At 39.7% G+C, this 19159-nt stretch overlaps 1 protein-coding gene and 1 long non-coding RNA gene across 4 annotated transcripts in view; both read left to right on the forward strand.

Annotated features, from left to right (window-relative positions):
• UBE2E3 (ubiquitin conjugating enzyme E2 E3) overlaps window positions 1–954 on the forward strand; it is a 104176-nt gene extending 103222 nt beyond the window's left edge. For all 3 annotated transcript variants that reach the window (XM_055397200.2, XM_055397198.2, XM_055397199.2), the window contains exon 6: window positions 315–954. In XM_055397200.2, coding sequence (XP_055253175.1) covers window positions 315–412 — 98 coding nt within the window. In that variant the 3' untranslated portion in view covers window positions 413–954. The remainder of the gene's footprint in view (window positions 1–314) is intronic.
• Window positions 955–4988: 4034 nt separating this feature from the next.
• On the forward strand, window positions 4989–18215 carry LOC148778613 (uncharacterized). Its single transcript, XR_016035929.1, has 3 exons — window positions 4989–12081; window positions 12419–12672; window positions 15177–18215. It is a non-coding gene; the product is annotated as an uncharacterized LOC148778613 (long non-coding RNA).
• The last annotated feature ends 944 nt before the right edge of the window (window positions 18216–19159 follow it).

Raw genomic sequence — 19159 nt, forward strand, 5'->3', positions numbered from 1 at the left:
ATTTTTAAGTATCCATAGAAAGACAAATACTGGCACACTTACTTTTCAGTAAAATGCTAAGGGTGAAAAATAGTTTTTATATATTAAAGATGTACACATTTTAAAAGCTTTATTAACTATTTTTAAAGAGGCTTTTCTAATTTGAATATTAAAATATAAAATGATTATGTTACTTTAAGGATTTTTCTTTTTGAGAAATTAGCCATTATATATCAAGATGCTGCTGAAAAATCAACATTTCAGTTCCAAACTGCTAGAACTGAACCGTTAAAGACACTGTATAATATCTTCTAACGTTCTTCCCACTTCTCCAGCGGATCCTCTGGTTGGAAGCATAGCCACTCAGTATTTGACCAACAGAGCAGAACACGACAGGATAGCCAGACAGTGGACCAAGCGATACGCAACATAATTCACGTGATTTGTATGCAGTGTGAAGGAGCAGAAGGCGTCTTCCCACTGTGCTGCAGATCTTTATAGCCTTTACAATACGGACTTCTGTGTATATGTTATACTGATTCTACTCTCTGCTTTTATCCTTTGGAGACTGGGAGACTCCCCAAAAAAGGTAAATGCTACCAAGAGTAGAACTTTGTAGCTGTAGATTAGTTCTGTTTAAAACGCCTACTTGCAAGTCTTGCTTCTTTGGGATATCAAAATGTATTTTGTGATGTACTAAGGATACTGGTCCTGAAGTCTACCAAATATTATAGTGCATTTTAGCCTAATTCATTATCTGTATGAAGTTATAAAAGTAGCCGTAGATGATTAGGAATTATGTCATTTGTATTAAACCCAGATCTATTTCTGAGTATGTGGTTCATGCTGTTGTGAAAAATGTTTTACCTTTTACCTTTGTCAGTTTGTAACGAGAGGATTTCCTTTTACCCTTTGTAGCTCAGAGAGCACCTGATGTATCATCTCAAACACAATAAACATGCTCCTGAAGGCATAGTTTCCTGTCGTAATATTTTAAGTCAGTTTTGTTAGAAGGCGTGTCTGAGATGATTGTTGATGAAATAAAAATGTGAATATGAAGATTGACTACGAAGGACTAGTACAAATAAATCATTTATTAAATGGAAAACGTTTGAAATCTTATAAATGTGTAGTTTTTTTCCTCTGAGTCCTAATGAGAGAATACATGAGCTTAAATATACAGAACTACATTTTTAACCATTGGTCTCAAAAACACATAAAGCTCTACTTTGATGATGTGACATCAAAATAACATAAAATCCTGGCTTACAAGATTTTATATCCAAAATGGTGACTTCTGTCCACCATTGGGCAACATTGTCAAATAACTTTAATCTGGTATTCCTTCTGTGTCTTTAATGCTTTTTTTTTTTTTTTTTTTTTTTACTTCTTATCCTGTTCCTGAGTTTTCATGATGTTTTTTGGTGTATATTATCATACTTATTATGGCACTTGTCCAACAGAGATAGCTGGTTGAACACAAACTTTCGTTTATCCTGAAAGTATAATAGAACTCCAGGTTAGTGTGCAGATGAAACATTAATTCTCAGTTGAAAAAATAGAGAATTTTAAGGGTTTACAGGTTATATGGATTTCTTCTTTCTAGTTATAATTATGAAATACTAGATTTCTTACAGGAGAAAGAAATTTCTTATTTCTTTTCAATATTTAGATTGGTCAGCAGAGTATAAATGTTTTCCTCTGGCTGGGATAGTTGCTAAGGTAATTCCCTGCAGGTTTGTGGAATATAAGGATATGTCTTGTCCAGTCCAAAAGTTGGAAATAGAATACCGTCTTAAAATGTGTCGAGTGAAACTCTTAGCGTAGAAGTACATTATTCCAGAATAATAAAGCAAAGCATTTCGAGTTGTACATACCCTCACAAAGAATGAGGGACTCCTGCTAGAGTACTTGTCAGTAGAAGTCTTAAACCAGGGTAAAATAAAATCACACTTTTATGTCTTTCACTTAAAACCCCTCCTCTCCAAATCTTTCCTCGTTACAAAAGTACACCAAACAGGCTTAGCCCTGTGAAAACCGCTGAGCCTTGAATATTAAAAGCAGTAACTAAACATGAACCGGAGTCACGTCAGTGTGATGAGAATGGGGATCTTTTATGTAAGCTCTGAGGATTTCTATGTAGGTGAAGAGTAGGAAGTAGTTTTTAACCACTTCCACCATTGTACGTCCTGCACCCTAGGTTAATAAGCTCTCTTGATGCCAGAAAAGTGTTCATCATAATGAATATCAGGATATTTGGGGGATGTGATCCTTGTACTTTTCATTTGCTATGAGCCTATTTACTACCATCAACCTGCTTACTTGCAGGCTTTGTCCAATACTCACCTGGGACAGAGTGGAGAGAATTGGTGACATAAAAATATTTGTGGCTCTTCCACCAACTACCTTTGTGGCCTTAAGACACTTTCAACTCTTTTGTAAAACGCAAGTTAATTTGATTATTTTCCTGTTCTCTCTCAGTCTTTAAACTCAGTCATTCTAATCTTATAAAATTTTGTTACGCATGTTCTGCTTTCTTTTGCAGGGAACAGGCCACAGTTTCAAGTGGACTGAAAAATAAGTCATCACTTGGGTTCCTTAAAATTCTGAATTTGTAAAAATCTTTTCTATTTCTGATCCACTTCCCAGTTACATAGATGTCCATCCATGTATACTACAAACAGGGGATTGTTTTTCCCTCATAAAACTTTGCTCTGGAGGTGAATGTGATATTTTAAAACCTAGGTTTTTTTCTCATTCATTAAGAGCAAGTTTTACAAGTTACAGGTCCAAATGTAACTGTATTTAAGAGTAGCCATGGCACCATATACCCTGTTGAGCCTGGAGTGTTCTGATCTTCATTGTGTGCCCTCAGAGGGCCTACCTGTGCAGTACACACCAGGCCCCGTTTAGTTCCTGAGGCGCCTTATCTCGTTCAGAATCACCCCAGAAAGCTTTGAGAGAGAGGTGCTTTGATGACCCTCAGTTGATAGATGAACAGGTTAAATACCTGCTGCAGATTAAACAGCCAGCATGGTGTGAATGGAGGTACAGTCCCCATTCTTCACCAGTGGGCTTAAGTGTTTTTGTTCATAGCTATTACATAATATTACAGTCAATATTGAATATATACGTTTGTATGTAAAGGCAGGTATACATAAATTAATTGAAAACTTCTGAAAGGTAATCTGTTAGTACAGTTTTGCATTTTAGTCAATCCTTATTTTAATCTTCTATTTTAGTCTCAAATGGAACCTTACAAAATAGAGCTTTATTAATTGATTCCAGTGAATATGAGGTATGTTTATTTATCTTCTTAGATATTCGTCACAAGAATACTTATAATATCACTGGTTTCCATTTTTTAATTTGGAAAGTGAGATAAGTGATGATATTTTAAATTTATTTAACTATGCCATCACATAGCCACATGAAAAAATTTGTATTGATGAATTATCATTTAATGATGAGCCTTTTCAAAATAACAAGATGTATTTGTTATCTAGACATTGTCTTTTTTTTTTTTAATTTAATCAGGATATTCTCAGGTATCATGGGGATAAAATTTAGAGGTTTGACTTGGCCTGTGTGTACATTACTCTTTCTAACAAGAACCATGAGGTATTGTTTACTTGGAGTCAGTCCACTACTTGCCCAAGTGTATTCTTGTAACAATACAAGAATGATTATATAGTAAGATTCAAGCCAGTTTCAGTCCTGTGTGTGGCTTCACCTATTAACCAGCATTGTAGTCAAGTTAACGCCATACACATTTTCAGTTGACATTTATGTTACGGTCTTTGGATAGAATTATGGCATGATTTGAAGCATTATTTTCATAAAACTGTTGCAAGTTACTTGAAAAGGCTGAGATAATGATTCTACAATATTTACCCTCTTGTGTTTCAGTATTTCTTTAGATAAATAGAATATATGAATAAACCCATTGCTTCCTGTCTAAATTACCAAGTTTTTCAAGTAATGCACAAATAATAGAAATAATTCATAATTTTAATAGGCAGGTGTTATTTGAAACATCAGTTTTTGGTAACTAGTTTGTTAACTTTTGTGGGGGTAAAGTTATTCTGTGATTTAAATATACTGTTCCAGTGTGTAATGGGATATTTCTACACAGTGGAAAGACAGTCCTTTCAAAGTGGTTATGAAATGAATTTGGGGGACTGGTTTATAAACTGTGTTGCCAACAGTGATTAAGTGGTGTTAAAACCTCATCAGACAGAATGAACCTAGATATTATTGATGAGTACATTTAGAGAAATATAAATTCAGTTTACATCTATAGGTTATCTTGCGGAAGTCCAATGAGGCTAATTATTCAGGTCTTTTTAACACAGAACATAAAAAGCAAAATTTTCCCCAAATCTAGTTCCCTAAAGTTTTTCTCAAGTTCAGCTCTTTTGATGAAACCTTTCCATTTTAATATTGTGTCCTTTAGTCTGTCAGTCTGTTTCTTGTTTTCTTTCTTTTCCTTTGGATGGGGTGGTGGTGGGGGGGTGGTTATGCTATATGCCACCTCAACTGGCCTCCATTGCAAATTTATTCTACAAATTAAGTTTGCTTATTGAAGGTCCTTTCAGGAACTGTGATACATGCAGAGATGAATACATCCTTAAATAGTTTATCCTTTTTCTGTCCAAATAGATTTTTTACCTCTTAGCAGAGGAGAGCGTATCTTTGTTAACGTGTATTCATTTCCTACTGAACAAGAAATTAAAACAGATGTCTCAGCTGATTTAGCTATGAAAATATTAGTATAATAATTTGGTAAGTTTTATCTAATCTATATGATGTTAAACATTCTTAATACTATTTGATGCTTTGAAAATAATTACTCTCTGTCTTTCAAACTACTCTGAATACCCAGTACCTCTAGCTTGCGTTTTGTATTCTGTTCAGTTTAACACCTTGTGTCTTTCTGGGCAGTGAGCTTTTGGAGGATAATGTCTGTAGTCCTTGTCTCTCTATCTCAGCCCAGTATCTGTTGTACATGATAGATGTTTGCTGAATGGGTGCATATGATATCAGGGTGTAATCTCCTGAGGTTGTTCAGGGACCATGTGAAGCGTGTCAGTCCTGTTGCCTTTAATCCCCTGTCATGCTGGTTCAGTGCTTCATACTTGGTAGGTACTGGATATTCCTGTTAACTTGAACTGTGGGAAGTAGCAATGGGTTATTTTCATAACTTACTTAGTATCTACTTGTTTAAAATGGAGAATGAATTAATCTTACAATTTTAAAAGTCCTTAATTATACCAAAATGCTCTCTTCCCTACAAAATGTTCATCATTTCCCATTATCATTACTATCTTGTTGGGTATATTTCTCCCACTCCTTTTTACTGGTAAGAAGGAAAAGGACACAGTGGAATATATGTATCTGCTTACAGTATTCTGTTACAGAAATCTAGTAAGAAAAATGAAAAGTGGTAACTTTTGAAAACATTTCTTTTAAGAGAAATAATTTAGGGCAAAGGAACACGTATACCCATATAGTAGTACGGAGAGGAGCAGTCCTAGAGTGTGGAAAGTTAGTCATTGAAATGGTATCCAAATCTTTGCATTTTGTTTTTCTTTCCCATTTCTCTCTTCTGTGAGAAAGAGGAATAGAAGAGGATAAAGAATCAGATGAGTCACTTTTTTCCTTATTGCCCTGTGTTTATTGCCTTGTGTGTGAACTGGGTAAAAGATCCCTTAATTCCAGAAGTGTAATTCCAGTTTCTCATTGTACCATGTGAGTATTTCATGTCAGCTGAGAGATTCGGGGATGTTGTCTGCTTACTGCTCCAGGCCCATCTCACACCAAGATGGGAGAGACAGGTCACTGAGCCCTGTTGATCACCAAGGGCAGTCCTGATACTCAAGGGGCAAGTTTGTAAGGAATGTTAAAGATTCTCTAAGACTGAGATAGGCGTGCTTATACCAAGTCAGTGTGTGAGCATTTCATGCTGTGTAGTGATGAAGAAGAGTAATTATGAGGGATACAAGGGGTCGCAGGGGTATTAGTGGACCTTGCCTGATTCTTACATTATTTTTAGGAGCTTGTTAGCCCACTGCTAAACTCTTTCCCTGGCTGTACAACCCCCAAATGGTAAAGGTCGATTTGAGTCATGTGGGACAGCTTTTTTCTTTTGTAGTTTTTTTTTTAATGACACACATTTTATTTGTATGTTACCTTTTACTTGATCTTGAGCCCCTAGAAATCAGGGATCCAGTTCATTTCACTCAGTAAGTTAGTAGTTGTGTATTCTGGCCAACATTGGTTTAAGTGCTTAGGATTAGCATTGAACAAAGCACATGAAAAATCCCTATCATAGGTCGTTTACTTGCCAGTTCAAGGTGACAGACAAGTTTTTTTGCGGGGGAGTGTTGTATATATATAATATGTGCTAAGTCACTTTAGTCGTGTCCAACTCTTAGTGACCGTGTGGACTGTATATAACCTGACAGGCTCCTCTATCCATGGGATTCTCTAAGCAAGAATGCTGTAGTGGGTTACCATTTCCTTCTCCAGGGGATCTTCCCAACCCAGGGATCGAATCCACATCTCTTATGTCTCCTGCATTAGCTAGCAGGTTCTTTACCACTAGTGCCACCTGCGAAGCCCTTGCATTGCATAATATATATATGATGGTAAGTGCTATGTCAAAACCTATATCAGGGAATGTGTGCTGTGAGGGGGGAAGAGGAGGGTATAGTCCAGTTATAAAAGGGTTATCAATGAAGGCTTAACCAAAAATATCAGCCAAGAGCTGAAGATGGTAAAGGATAAGGGAGGAGGAGGAGGAGTGTGGCAATTCCAGGCAAAGCAAATAGAAAATGAAAAGACCCAGGAGCCAGGAGCATGCCCAATGCTTGCAGAAGACAGCAAGACCCCGGAGAAGCTGGGGTAGGGTGAGCAACTAGAAGAGTGAGAGGCAAAGACAGGACTGACGGCTGACAAGTCACATTAGGGCCGTGTAGTGTGTTAAAGGTAGCTTGTAAGGAGTTGGGGTATTCGAAATAAGGTGAAAGCCACTGGAGTGTTGTAGTCAAACAGTGATGAGGTTACGACATATTTTAGAATTTCTGATTCCTGTTAGGGAAAAGACTTGGTGGTTTAGAGCTGAGATGCTGATGCCATCAACCTGGGCAGCATTAGTGTAGGTAGGAAGAAATGATCAGATTCTGGGTGAAGGTAGCTAATAAGTTTTTCTGACAGACTTAACTATGTGATGTGAAAAGTCAAAGTTTGGCACCTGAGACCAGAAGGCTGGGATTGTAGTTAATTAAGATGAGCCTGGAGGTGGAGCAGGAATGGAGAGAGACGAAGAGCTTCATGTTAGCAGGTTAAGTTTGAGGAGCCTGTGAGACGCCCACAGGGAGATGTCAGAGCAGCGGATACCCAGATCTGAGACTGGGGAGTTCTGGGTCATTCACACGCATTTGGGATTCACGAGTGGATAGGTGATGTTTAGAGCTATGGGACTGGATGAGATCATCAAGGAAATGAGTGCTGCTAGAGAAGAAAGAAGTCTGGGCACTCCAATTTCAGAAGCCAGGGACACACGGAATCCGCAGAAGAACCCAGGAAATAGAAGAAAATCCCCAGGAGAGCACGGGGACCCGAAAAGAAAGTGACAAGTTTCCTGGAGACGGGAATGATCTGCAGCTTCAGATGGGACTGAGGATCCAACTAAGATGCAGACGTGGCCGTTTTATTTCTCAGCTGATGAGCAGTGGTCATCAGTGACTAATAAAAGTGGCAAGATCAAAAGCTCTGTTGGAGTAGGTGCCGAAGGTAACAAACTGTAGACTTCTGACAGTTTCACAATAGAGAAATGGAGGGTAGTTTCCTTTTTTTAAGGTGGGGGGAATTATACTGTATGTTGATGAGAAAATTGAACAGGGAGAAATGGGTGAGTAGGGCAGAGAAGCAGTGTCCTAGAGAAGATTGTCTGCACTGTTTTCGGGGTGTTTCCAAAGCTCTCTGCACTCCTCATGGATCTCTTCATGACATGACTAGGAGCTCTTGAGAGGGGTATCCCCACTTAAAGCAGTATTGGCCTTCACCAAACTAGAGCTCTCCTACTTAGGCAGAAGGAGATCGGATCTAGCATAGCAGTGACGTGGCTGTTCCTTGCTGGGAGCGTAACATCTCATACCACCCATAGTTAGTAGGAGAACAAGGAGAACGCAAGGGGCTAGGTCAGGCTGGAGGTGGATGTGATGGTGGGAAGCTCCCTGTGGCTTCTGCGCCTCTGTTAAGTAGGAAGTGGCTGTTGGCCGAAAGGGAGGATGGGGTGACCAAAGCACATGTGTCTGTGTGCATCCTCCTTGCCCACGAGAGGGGTCATTTATTTTTGAGAGAATAAACGAATGGTTAAGTGAGTTGTCTATCTAGATGAGCATGTGCTTTTATAGTTACATGTTAGTAGTGAATAAGGAATATAGTGAACAAGTAATCAAAATGTCCTTAGCATCTGGAATGGTTCTTCTTTTTCCTCAAGTATGGCTAGCAACTGTTGGCTGAGTTGAATCTTAAGCATCTTAATATTTTCTTTCCTTCAGGTGATTTTCCTTGTCGTTGAAGAATCTTAACCTTGACACCAAATTTAACTACATTTAAGAATTCAGATCAACAGTTTTAAGTATTTATACCTAATGCTGCTTAAATGCTGGAAGTGGGAGAAAATACATTTCCTAAAGAGCTCATCAAAGCCTAGTCAGGAAAAGAGAGGTCCTGGGTAAGCACGGAGAGCTTTCAGGAAGATGGCTGGTCAGAAACCCTTTCTTGCCCATTCAGGTGATTCTAGGAAATAGAGCAAGTCTACTCTGTAGGCATAGCGGTGAGAGAAGGACATAGATGCCAACTGTCACTCTCACTTCTCGCCCTGGTGCCATGGAGAGACTCTCCCAGGTCCAGGCCTTCTGTCTCTCTACCTTACTCTTGGTAATAGGGAATTTGAAGGGCAAATTTCATTTCCAGAGAACCTGTGGGGCAGCGAGCTAAGGACCAGGGCTCTTTCCCTCTCTGTTTGCCTCTCCCTGCTCCTGTCCTGACTTCCTGCTTCCCAAGATTCATACATAAGAAATGGAGCATATCTTAGCTTATTTTCTCTGAAAACCTAGTCAGTGACAGACCTAATTAGCTCACCACTCGATTTTTGCCTAGAGAGTCAGGAAGTAAGAGATAACTTTGTCAACTTTTCTCCTTACTGAGTCTTGCTGAACAGTACTTTTGCTGTGTGATTATTGCACATTTAAATCCAACTCTACTAATTATCAGAACTTAAGTAGGGTGTGACTCTTTTTAACCTAAATTAATCATCATAATATTCTTTAGACTATCTTACACTTTTACAGGCTGATCTTTGCTGTCTTTTTTCCTTATTTCTGACAGATGTCATGTTTTAGTTCTGTTTTCTCCTTTCCAGTCCTAGGTCTAATTCAGGCCCTTATCTTTAGGATCCTTTTAAGTTATCCTCTCATCCATCCAAAGGACTCCTACTCATTCTTCATGCTGCTGTCACATTAATCTTCTTAGAGTAAGCACATCCCTTGCTCTTAGACTTGAGTGGTTGCCCACTGCTTTCAGAATCAAGTCCAAACTCCTTGGAAGCCCAGCTTTCTGTCATGACATCAGTATGCTCCCATAATGAAGCAGCATTTATTTCAGTAGTAGGTTCAGATGCACTTGTTTTTAGTGAAATACCAGAATCATTCTTGCCAATCGCAGCCATTCTAGAACTTAAAAATATTTTGTCAGAAATAGCAATAGTGACCCGTTGAGAAAACGTCCTTAATCTTCTGACTCTTCTTCAAGACTTTCTGCTCATGGGGCTTTAACTCTAATGCGCTGACATTTTTTATAATTTCTTTTACTACAAGCAGTTCAGAGTATTGATGCATATAACCTTGTTGCTGGCTGTGGTAAGTCTCAAGCATCAGAAAATGGATAGCTTAAGATACTTTGCTAGGCACACCAGTATTTTAAATCCGAATTGATACACTTGGTGCTTCAAGACAGATGGTTCATTGCTTGTGAGGCTAAGAGCATTTGGCAGTACTGAAATTGAGCCTTCTGTTCAATCCAGAATAATTCAGTGATGAGTGGGCAACTTTGTACTTTTTTGTGTGTGTGTGTGCTGGATTTGAATATTTGGAAGTGTTTTAGCTTACATATTAACTCTATGTAAGCGCCTTCATAAAATGACATTCCAAGCATAGGCAAGTACATAATCAGTGGATAAGCACTATATCAGTTTGGCATATGGCACCACTTGTTTTTATTTTCATTATAGGGATGTTCCTCATAAGATTAACACGTATTCGGCCACATTTAAACATGGGCACAAAACTTTCCAGGTTTAAAGTTAACAGTTAGGCTCACGTTAGTTAACGTCCAAGAGGAGGATTTTTGAATGTGACTGAAATGAGTCTGAAGAAACAGGTTTTTAGGTCTCACGTTGGTCATCTCAGTTTCATGTGATTCCCCCAGATAATACCTCTCTTCAGGCACCTTGCTAAGACACCGTTTCCTTATTTAAGGCCTGGCTAGAGGATTGCAAAGAACAGCATCTTTAAAGCCCTGTATTGTGTTACTTAAATTAGAAATCATTTTGTATTCTTTTTGAGTTGCAGCTTGTTAGAGATTTCTTAGTAATTAACTCGAAATGTCTTTTCTCCATGTATTTTCAAAATAGGACTTAAGTAATTCTGTGGTCATTAGGGGACGACTAGGTGTTGGGAACCCAATAGCCCACAACACGGGAACACCCCGTGGGGACGTCTGCAGAGCAACAGCAGTAGCACCGTCTTTCCGCAGTCGGCTCCGGGTTTGGGGTTTTGATGGATGGAGGGTGTTGATGGTTAATTTAGCAGAGGGTGCTATGATGTGGAGGAAATATCCACCTCATTTAAGCTTTGGGAAAAAAGGTTTACTCATTTGAGCTGGAGTGTTTTTGCCTGCTCTCTTAATGTTGGAAGGATAAAGAGATCAATAAAAAGTTTCCTTGGATTCTGAAAGTCAGACTTGTCTATTTTTACTACATTTTCAGGGAAGCCAAGATCATAAATAAAGGGGCATTCTGTATTTTTATTGATTCTATAATATTCTTTTCTGACAATAAATGTATTGTGAAGGGTACTCTGACCACTTTCCTAGACTCATTTCATATAACACATCCATGGACTGATTTCTTTAAGAGTTTCTTCTTTCCCATCTACAACTGTGAACACACCCGGAAGCCTTAGTTCCTGTCTGCTGTGTAGTGGCATACATGGGACAGTGGAGCTCTAAGAGTGCCTTAGGAGGACATGTACACATCCGAGTGACTCATCGCATCTCTAAAAATCACTGCCGTCTGCTGCTTTAACTCAGGGACAGTAACCTTAGCTCTGAGGTCAGGTCCCCTCTAGACTATCGTTAAAATCATCATTTCTAATAAAATGCTGTCATCAAATAAGACATTTTCTCACTGAATAAAATATAAACTAATTACCAAGAGTTGCCACCTGACACATTTTGACACTTTGTTTTGAAAGAATAGAAAGGTCATAACTTTTAAATTTTCATTGTATTATCATTTAGAGTAATTAAAGGTCATTGATACATTAAGATGGTTTCTTTGTGAGTAAAACATTCCAATAGTAATTACTTCAATTCACCTGGATCTTCAGTTTCTGAACTCTGGAGCCAAAGTCTGTGATGGAGTAACTAACCTCTCACATTTTCTGTGTACTGTCTTATTCTATAAGTAGAACTTTTTTATTTTACTTTGCTGGGCCTGAATTTTCTCAATTATCTAAAAGAACAAAAAAGAGTGAACAGCACTGCAGAAATGTAGTGATGGGGAAAATGTGTTTAGTAGCAAAACACTGGGCAGTGTAAAGTATCTGGAAAGACTTTTTTAAGTAGTGCAACAATACAGTTGCAAATTGTATGGATAATTATGTGTTTGAGTGCAGCATGAAGCCTCACTATTAGAACATTGTTTTTGCTTGTGCTAATAGGTTGTGTCGCATCTTTTTTTGTTGTTTTGTTTGTTTTTGTCTCTGGGCTCTGAAGATTGAAGTTTACTATTAATTGCCAAGAAGGACATAAGTGAGTATATTTCTTTTTTTATTAATTTAACAGACTGATGATACATATTTATATGAGTGTTTGATTATGATTTAAGTAATGTAGCTGCCATAATATTATTCTAGATTTTACACTTGAGAAGTGGTCTGGTCTAATCATTTCTAGATGATTCTGATTCTCAGACACAAATGAGAGAGAGGAGTTAAAAGAATTTAGAATCATTCTGGGTGTGGTAGGAACAAACTCATGCGCATTCTTCTCTAGAGAAAAATCACACGTCCTAATCCTTGAGGTTTCTTTTAATTCCATTTTTCCTCCAGACCAACAGTAAGATGTTTTTACTTTTTTTTTTTTTCAGAAGAGGTGTGGTGGAAGGGTGTGCCAGAACCAGAGGCTAAGCACACAGCAGTATAAACCAAATTCTTTATTCCAGCTTCCAGAATGCAGCCTCTTCAGCCTTTCCTGTTCGTTGGACTAAAGCTGTTAAGCAGTGGTGTCAAGAACTGTCATCCAGTGGTTGAAGCTCAGTAGAAAACAAGGACACAGGCGGGTTTAGATCCAGTAGGAACAACTTGACTCAGATCTTCGCACTTTCACTAAGGAGGGTTGGGGGTGAGGAGACAACATTTACATTTGTTATGAAGCTGATCTGATGTGATTGTGACAGTCTTCCAATCAGATTTGTTTATCTTAACTTAGTCACGTGTTAAAAATGTGAGGGTCAAATTTACTTCCTCTCAAGCCACTCAGCATACTCTTGTAGTCTTTGGAAAGGATGGCAAGGAAACAGCCATGCTTTAATGATGGTGCTAGATGTTTATGAAAGCTAGGTGTAATAGTAGAAACATTTTATTGTATATTTTTATTCCAAAGTAAATGCAGTGTATTTAGATAAATGTTCAGTGATAAGCCAGAAATCTTACACATACATTGCTTAAAGACATTTTCCCTGTGGATTTAATAAAATTCTGGTACACAGAGGTACAAAATGCAATTCATGGATGTAATGAAAAACCTGGAAAACTTACTCCCGCACGTTTTCCTTCTTTCCCCTCCTCTCCTGTCCCTTCCCTCCTCCAGCCCACTCTCCACTCTTGCTTGCCTTCATTGCAGGAAAAAAAAAGAGCAGGTGAGCACACAGTTGGGTCGTCACTTTAAACTCTGTGTTAGTGGGAGATCCTGGGAGACCTCCCTCAACTGCAGTGTTGAACAAACGACTTCTTGCCACCCCCTTCTGCGTCTTCCCACTACTTTTGATTAGATGTCTTGAGAATCCGCCGATATTTTTCATTGAACAAGTGAAAAATACACAGGAAGGATACCTTCCTTCGTGATGCTTTCCATAAAGACCCAAAGGTGCTTTTGCTTCTCTCTGTCCTCACTAGAACTGTGGTTACTGTGGGGTGTGTTCAGTTCAGTTCAGTCGCTCAGTCGTGTCCGACTCTCTGCGACCCCATGAATCACAGCACGCCAGGCCTCCCTGTCCATCATCAACTCCTGGAGTTCACTCAAACTCATGTCCACAGAGTCGGTGATGCCATCCAGCCATCTCATTCTCTGTCGTCCCCTTCTCCTCCCACCCCCAACCTTTCTTAGCATCAGACTCTTCCAGTGAGTCAACTCGTCGCATGAGGTGGCCAAAGTATTGCAGTTTCAGCTTTAGCATCAGTCCTTCCAATGAACACCCAGGATTGATCTCCGTTAGAATGGACTGGTTGGATCTCCTTGCAGTCCAAGGGACTCTCAAGGGTCTTCTCCAACACCACAGTTCAAAAGCATCGATTCTTTGGCGATCAGCTTTCTTCACAGTCCAACTCTCACATCCATACATGACCACGGGAAAAACCATAGCCTTGACTAGACGGACCTTTTTTGGCAAAGTAATGTCTCTGCTTTTTAATATACTATCAAGGTTGGTCATAACTTCCTTCCAAGGAGTAAGCGTCTTTTAATTTCATGGCTGCAATCAGCATCTGCAGTGATTTTGGAGCCCCAAAAAATAAAGTCTGACACCGTTTCCACTGTTTTTCCATCTATTTCCCATGAAGTGATGGGACCAGATGCCATGATCTTTGTTTTCTGAATGTTGAGCTTAGCACACCATAAATCTCCACTAGATGTCAGCATGCCACCAAATGAAACCAGCACACTTTCCTGACCTGTTACTGAAACAACTTTTGAACCAGAATGCTGCAGACAAGTTTTAGTATACAGGTTAATAAGTTATATTTGTCAATGAACAGTAATAAAAATGAAATCTTTAAAAAATTTAGTACCTTTCATCTGAGGATTTCAAAATGCTTTACTCATATTTTGGTTTTTGCCGTAAGAGCCCCAAAGAGAGCAACACTCATTTTACATTTTACAGTAGAGTATTTGAACTGTGGTGTTGGAGAAGACTCTTGAGTGTCCCTTATACTGCAAGGAGATCCAACCAGTCCATTCTAAAGGAGATCAATCCTGGGTGTTCATTGGAGGGACTGATGCTAAAGCTGAAACTGCAATACTTTGGCCACCTCGTGCGGCGAGTTGACTCACTGGAAAAGACTCTGATGCTGGGAAAGGTTGGGGGCGGGAGGAGAAGGGGACGACGGAGAATGAGATGGCTGGATGGCATCACCGACTCTGTGGACATGAGTTTGAGTGAACTCCGGGAGTTGGTGATGGACAGGGAGGCCTGGCGTGCTGTGATTCATGGGGTCACGGAGAGTCGGACACGACTGAGCGACTGAACTGAACTGAAAGTAAGGGGACAAAATGTTTGGCTCAAGATCACAGAGAGATGTCTGAATAAACCCAGGCTGGTATTTCTGCCATCACAGAATCTACCTGCGTACCTAGATACAGATGCCCTTTATTTATCATTTATAGCAACTGCTTTAAAAACAAGCTCAAGAAAAGCGGAATAATAGTTAAGAATGATTGAAGATTATTGATATGATTAGTATTATTATTAGATTATTATTAGTATTATTAGATTATTGATATGATTAGTATGGGGACGTTTCAGATGTGATTTTAAGGTTTTATAAAGACTGCACAAAGAAAATGTGCTGAACAACCTAGATGAAAACTTTAAAAATTCACAGCAGTGTTTTACCTGTGCTGTTTTACAGATGGTGAACTCAGACGAGTGGGAGCCTTGTCTGAGCTCATATGCTCAAGTTCAGGAGGAAAAGCAGTTATAATTTGGTCTGGAAGGCTGAAGCTCTTGGGTATGATGGGATTAATGGACATAACTGAATATTGCAGGTTTTTCCACTGTATAATTTTCTTTAAGAGGAATATACATAAAATCCTGTATTTTAAGACTTACGTGATTTTCTCAGAATTGTGTAAATATACAAGTTACAACTGTAAAAGCTATGTTTGTGGATAAAGATTAAAAATACATAAACAGCAAGTTAGGGTGGTGTGATTATGGGTAAATTCAATTTTCTCTTTATGTGGTAATATTGTTTCTACAATAAATAAAAAGAGAAAACGGTTTTTATTTTAAAAATTCACCACAGTCTCCACTTTAGTAAGGCTTATTTCCTATCAGTGGAGGTGCATTGTATACAGCTGAAATTCAGAAGGTATAGTTTGGTTTATTTACTTCAAATGTTTTAATCATAGAAACCAAGGTTAAACTGGCAGAAGTACATATTTTCAAACTTCACTGTGTGTTTTAGGTGAAAGTAAATGATTGCCCTATCCCAGCAGGCTGTTTGCTGCAGTGTTCAGTGCATTGTCAGTATTTATACTGATGAAAAAATGTTTAATAAATGTAGCTGTCTTCAATTTGTGTTTTCATTTGAATGGTGCAAGGTTAAAAGAGTTGCCAGTAAAGTTCAAGAAATTTTCAATATTAAAAATTACAGTAGATATTGATTTTACATGCTTAGACCTATGTTTTGGTTGAGAACCTGTATCTATCAAACCATGCATAGATCAAATTGAGGTATTAAATAACATTTCACATATGTGAAAGAAAACATGCTTTTAAATGTCTCATTTCAGTAATCACAGCATAGCCACCATTGAATTATGTATCAAAACTTAATGTGCAGTAATAAAACTTACACAACTGATCTCTGATTATCCTTTGGCAAAGTCAGGCATGTGTATCAGAATTGCCTAGAAAACTTTGTAAAAACTGCATTTCCCAGCTGCCACCTCCATCCTGTGGTCACAGATTTCCAGATTTGGTGGTGGGATGGGTGGGTGGAGGAGGCAGGCGTGCGCAATACCAGGACTTTTCAGGGTGCTGCAAAGTCCTAGTGCCTGTAGGGACTTCAAAGTCACTCTAACCCAGGAACGCCCTCTGAGTTCATTGTTTGGGCTCCTGGAGCCGCCAAAGTGTAGCCTGAAACACCTTGCATACTGACTCATGGTCGGCTAGAGTTAGTAAGTAGTTGTGACAAACCTCGGCGAGTGGAGATGATATGATCACTGCCATTTGGAGGGGAGCTCTTTGTTCAATCAGTCCTTGTTAAATAGAGAGGTAAGGAACCCAGCAGGGAGACCTGACCAGCTCAGCCTCCCTCATACCTGATCTGTTCTGTTCCGTTCAGGTCAGTTGCTGAGTCGAGTCCACTTCTTTGTGACCCCGTGGACTGCAGCACGCCAGGCTTCCCTGTCCAACACCAACTCCCAGAGCTTGCTCAAACTCATGTCCATTGAGTCGGTGAGGCCATCCAACCATCTCATCCTCTGTCGTCCCCTTCTGCCAGCGTCTTTCCCAGCATCAGGGTCTTTTCCAAGGAGTCAGATCTTTGCATCTGGTGGCCAAAGTATTGGAGCTTCAGCTTCAGCATCAGTCCTTCCAATGAATTTTCAGGACTGACTTCCTTTAGGATTGACTGGTTTGATCTTACAGTCCAAGGGACTCTAAATAGTCTTCTTCAAAAGCATCAATTCTTCGGTGCTCAGCTTTCTTTATCGTTCAACTCTCTCATCCATCCATGACTACTGGAAAGGCCATAGTTTTGACTAGATGGAGCTTGTTGGCAAAGTAATGTCTCTGCTTTTTAATATGCAGTCTCAGTTCAGTTAAGTTCAGTTGCTCAGTCATGTCCTGACTCTGTGACCCCACGGATACACACCATGCATGGCACGCCAGGCCTCCCTGTCCATCACCAACTCCCAGAGTTTACCCAAACATGTCCATTGAGGTGGTGATGCCATCCAACTATCTCATCCTCTGTCGTCCTATTCTTCTCTCACCTTCAATCTTTCCCAGCATCAGTGTCTTTTCACATGAGTCAGCTCTTCTAATCAGGTGACCAAAGTATTAGAGTTTCAGCTTTAGCATCAGTCCTTCCAGTGAATATTCAGGACTGATTTCCTTTAGGATGGACTGGTTACATCTCCTTGCAGTCCAAGGGGCTCTCAAGAATCTTTTCCAACACCACAGTTCAAAAGCATCAATTCTTCAGTGCTCAGCTTTCTTTATAGTCCAACTCTCACATCCATAGATGACTACTGGAAAAACCATAGCCTTGACTAGATAGACCTTTGGCAAAGTAATGTCTCTGCTTTTTAATATGCTGTCTAGGCTGATCGTAACTTTCCTGCCAAGGAGTAAGCGTCTCTTAATTTAATGGCTGCAGTCACCATCAGCAGTGATTTTCGAGTCCCCCAAAATAAAGTCTGCCACTGTTTCCATTGTTTTCCCATCTATTTCGCATGAAGTGATGAGGTTGGATACCATGATCTTCGTTTTCTGAATGTTGAGTCTTAAGCCAACTTTTTTACTCTCCTCTTTCATTTTCATCAAGAGGCTCTTTAGTTCTTCGCTTTCTACCATAAGGGTGGTGTCATCTCCATATCTGAGATTACTGATATTTCTGCCAGCAATCTTGATTCCAGCTTGTGCTTCATCCAGCCCAGCATTTCTCATGATGTACTCTGCATATAAGTTAAATAAGCAGGGTGACAATGTACAGTCTTGACATTCTCCTTTCTCAATTTGAAACCAGTCCATTGTTCTGTGTCTGGTTCTAACTTGCTTCTTGACCTGCATACAGATTTCTCAGGAGCGTCCCACAAAACCGATATCCTCTCTACCAGTTTCCCCCTGTGCCTAGAATCCTGTTTTAAGATTCATTCTTGGGCTTAAAATACAGGCATCTGCAGAAATCTTTCCTTTTCGTTACTGATAGTACAGGAATTAATAACACGTGTAGTTTTATCAGTTTGGTTTCATTTTGTTTTGAATTTTTATCAGGAACTCTATAGCTTCTTAGCTCAGGAAAATCACTGCTCACCCCTGACAACTGGCTGAAGCAAGTTGTTGGGTAAATGAGGATTTTGAGAAGAGAAAGATCGAAAAGAAGCCCAGAACATTCTAGCTACTATGTGAGAGGCTGGACAGGGAGGAGGGGGCGGGGACTGATTGCCCAAGGCTGTACCCTTCAGGGAACGGAGGAGGTCTATTAACTACAATGCCGAGTCCCTGGAGGGCTGGGCAGCAGCATCTTCATTGCAGGCTCCCAAGGTGAGGCCCCTGCTGCTGGTGTGGAGGGACTTCACTTTTCTTCTGTTGGTCTCTAGCCGAAGTTCCACATCCAGCACACATGGGTCCAAAAGTTGTTGCTCTCCGGTGAGTACGGGAATCAGGGAATCACCTGGAGAGCTCCTTGAAGCAAATTCCTGGGCCCTGCGTCAGAGATTCTGATTGGTGGAAGGCCACGAATTTGCTTTTCCAACTGCTGGCTGCCTGGTACTGACTTTGAGTGGTGAGCTTTAGACAACGTATCTCCAGGCAGTGTCTGCAACCCTGGCAAAGCAGCCAATATGATATCCCAGCATAAGCTGAAGTTCTAAGATGTGGGTGTTTTCTGACATGCTGCAAAGATGAGCCCAGCAAACTCTGGTTTCCAAAACGTATCATCTAGGAATATCTGCTGTTCAGTCTCTCGTGGTGGTGTCCTTCTTGTCTTTTTAAGCTTAGTCACACAGGAGGATCAAGATTTTTTATTGATGGCTTGTGTGCCAAGGTATCAGGAGGATAAAGAACAGAAATTCAGTAGGCACAGAACCTCAAACTCATTTTTTGTCAGTTTCCTGGCCATGGTGGGTTGAATTGGTTGAAATCCACAACCTACTGACAGAT

This window comes from Moschus berezovskii, chromosome 2 (genome assembly GCF_049115385.1).
Source record: "Moschus berezovskii isolate FMDL1 chromosome 2, NW_MosBer_1.0, whole genome shotgun sequence".
Taxonomy (NCBI): domain Eukaryota; kingdom Metazoa; phylum Chordata; class Mammalia; order Artiodactyla; family Moschidae; genus Moschus; species Moschus berezovskii.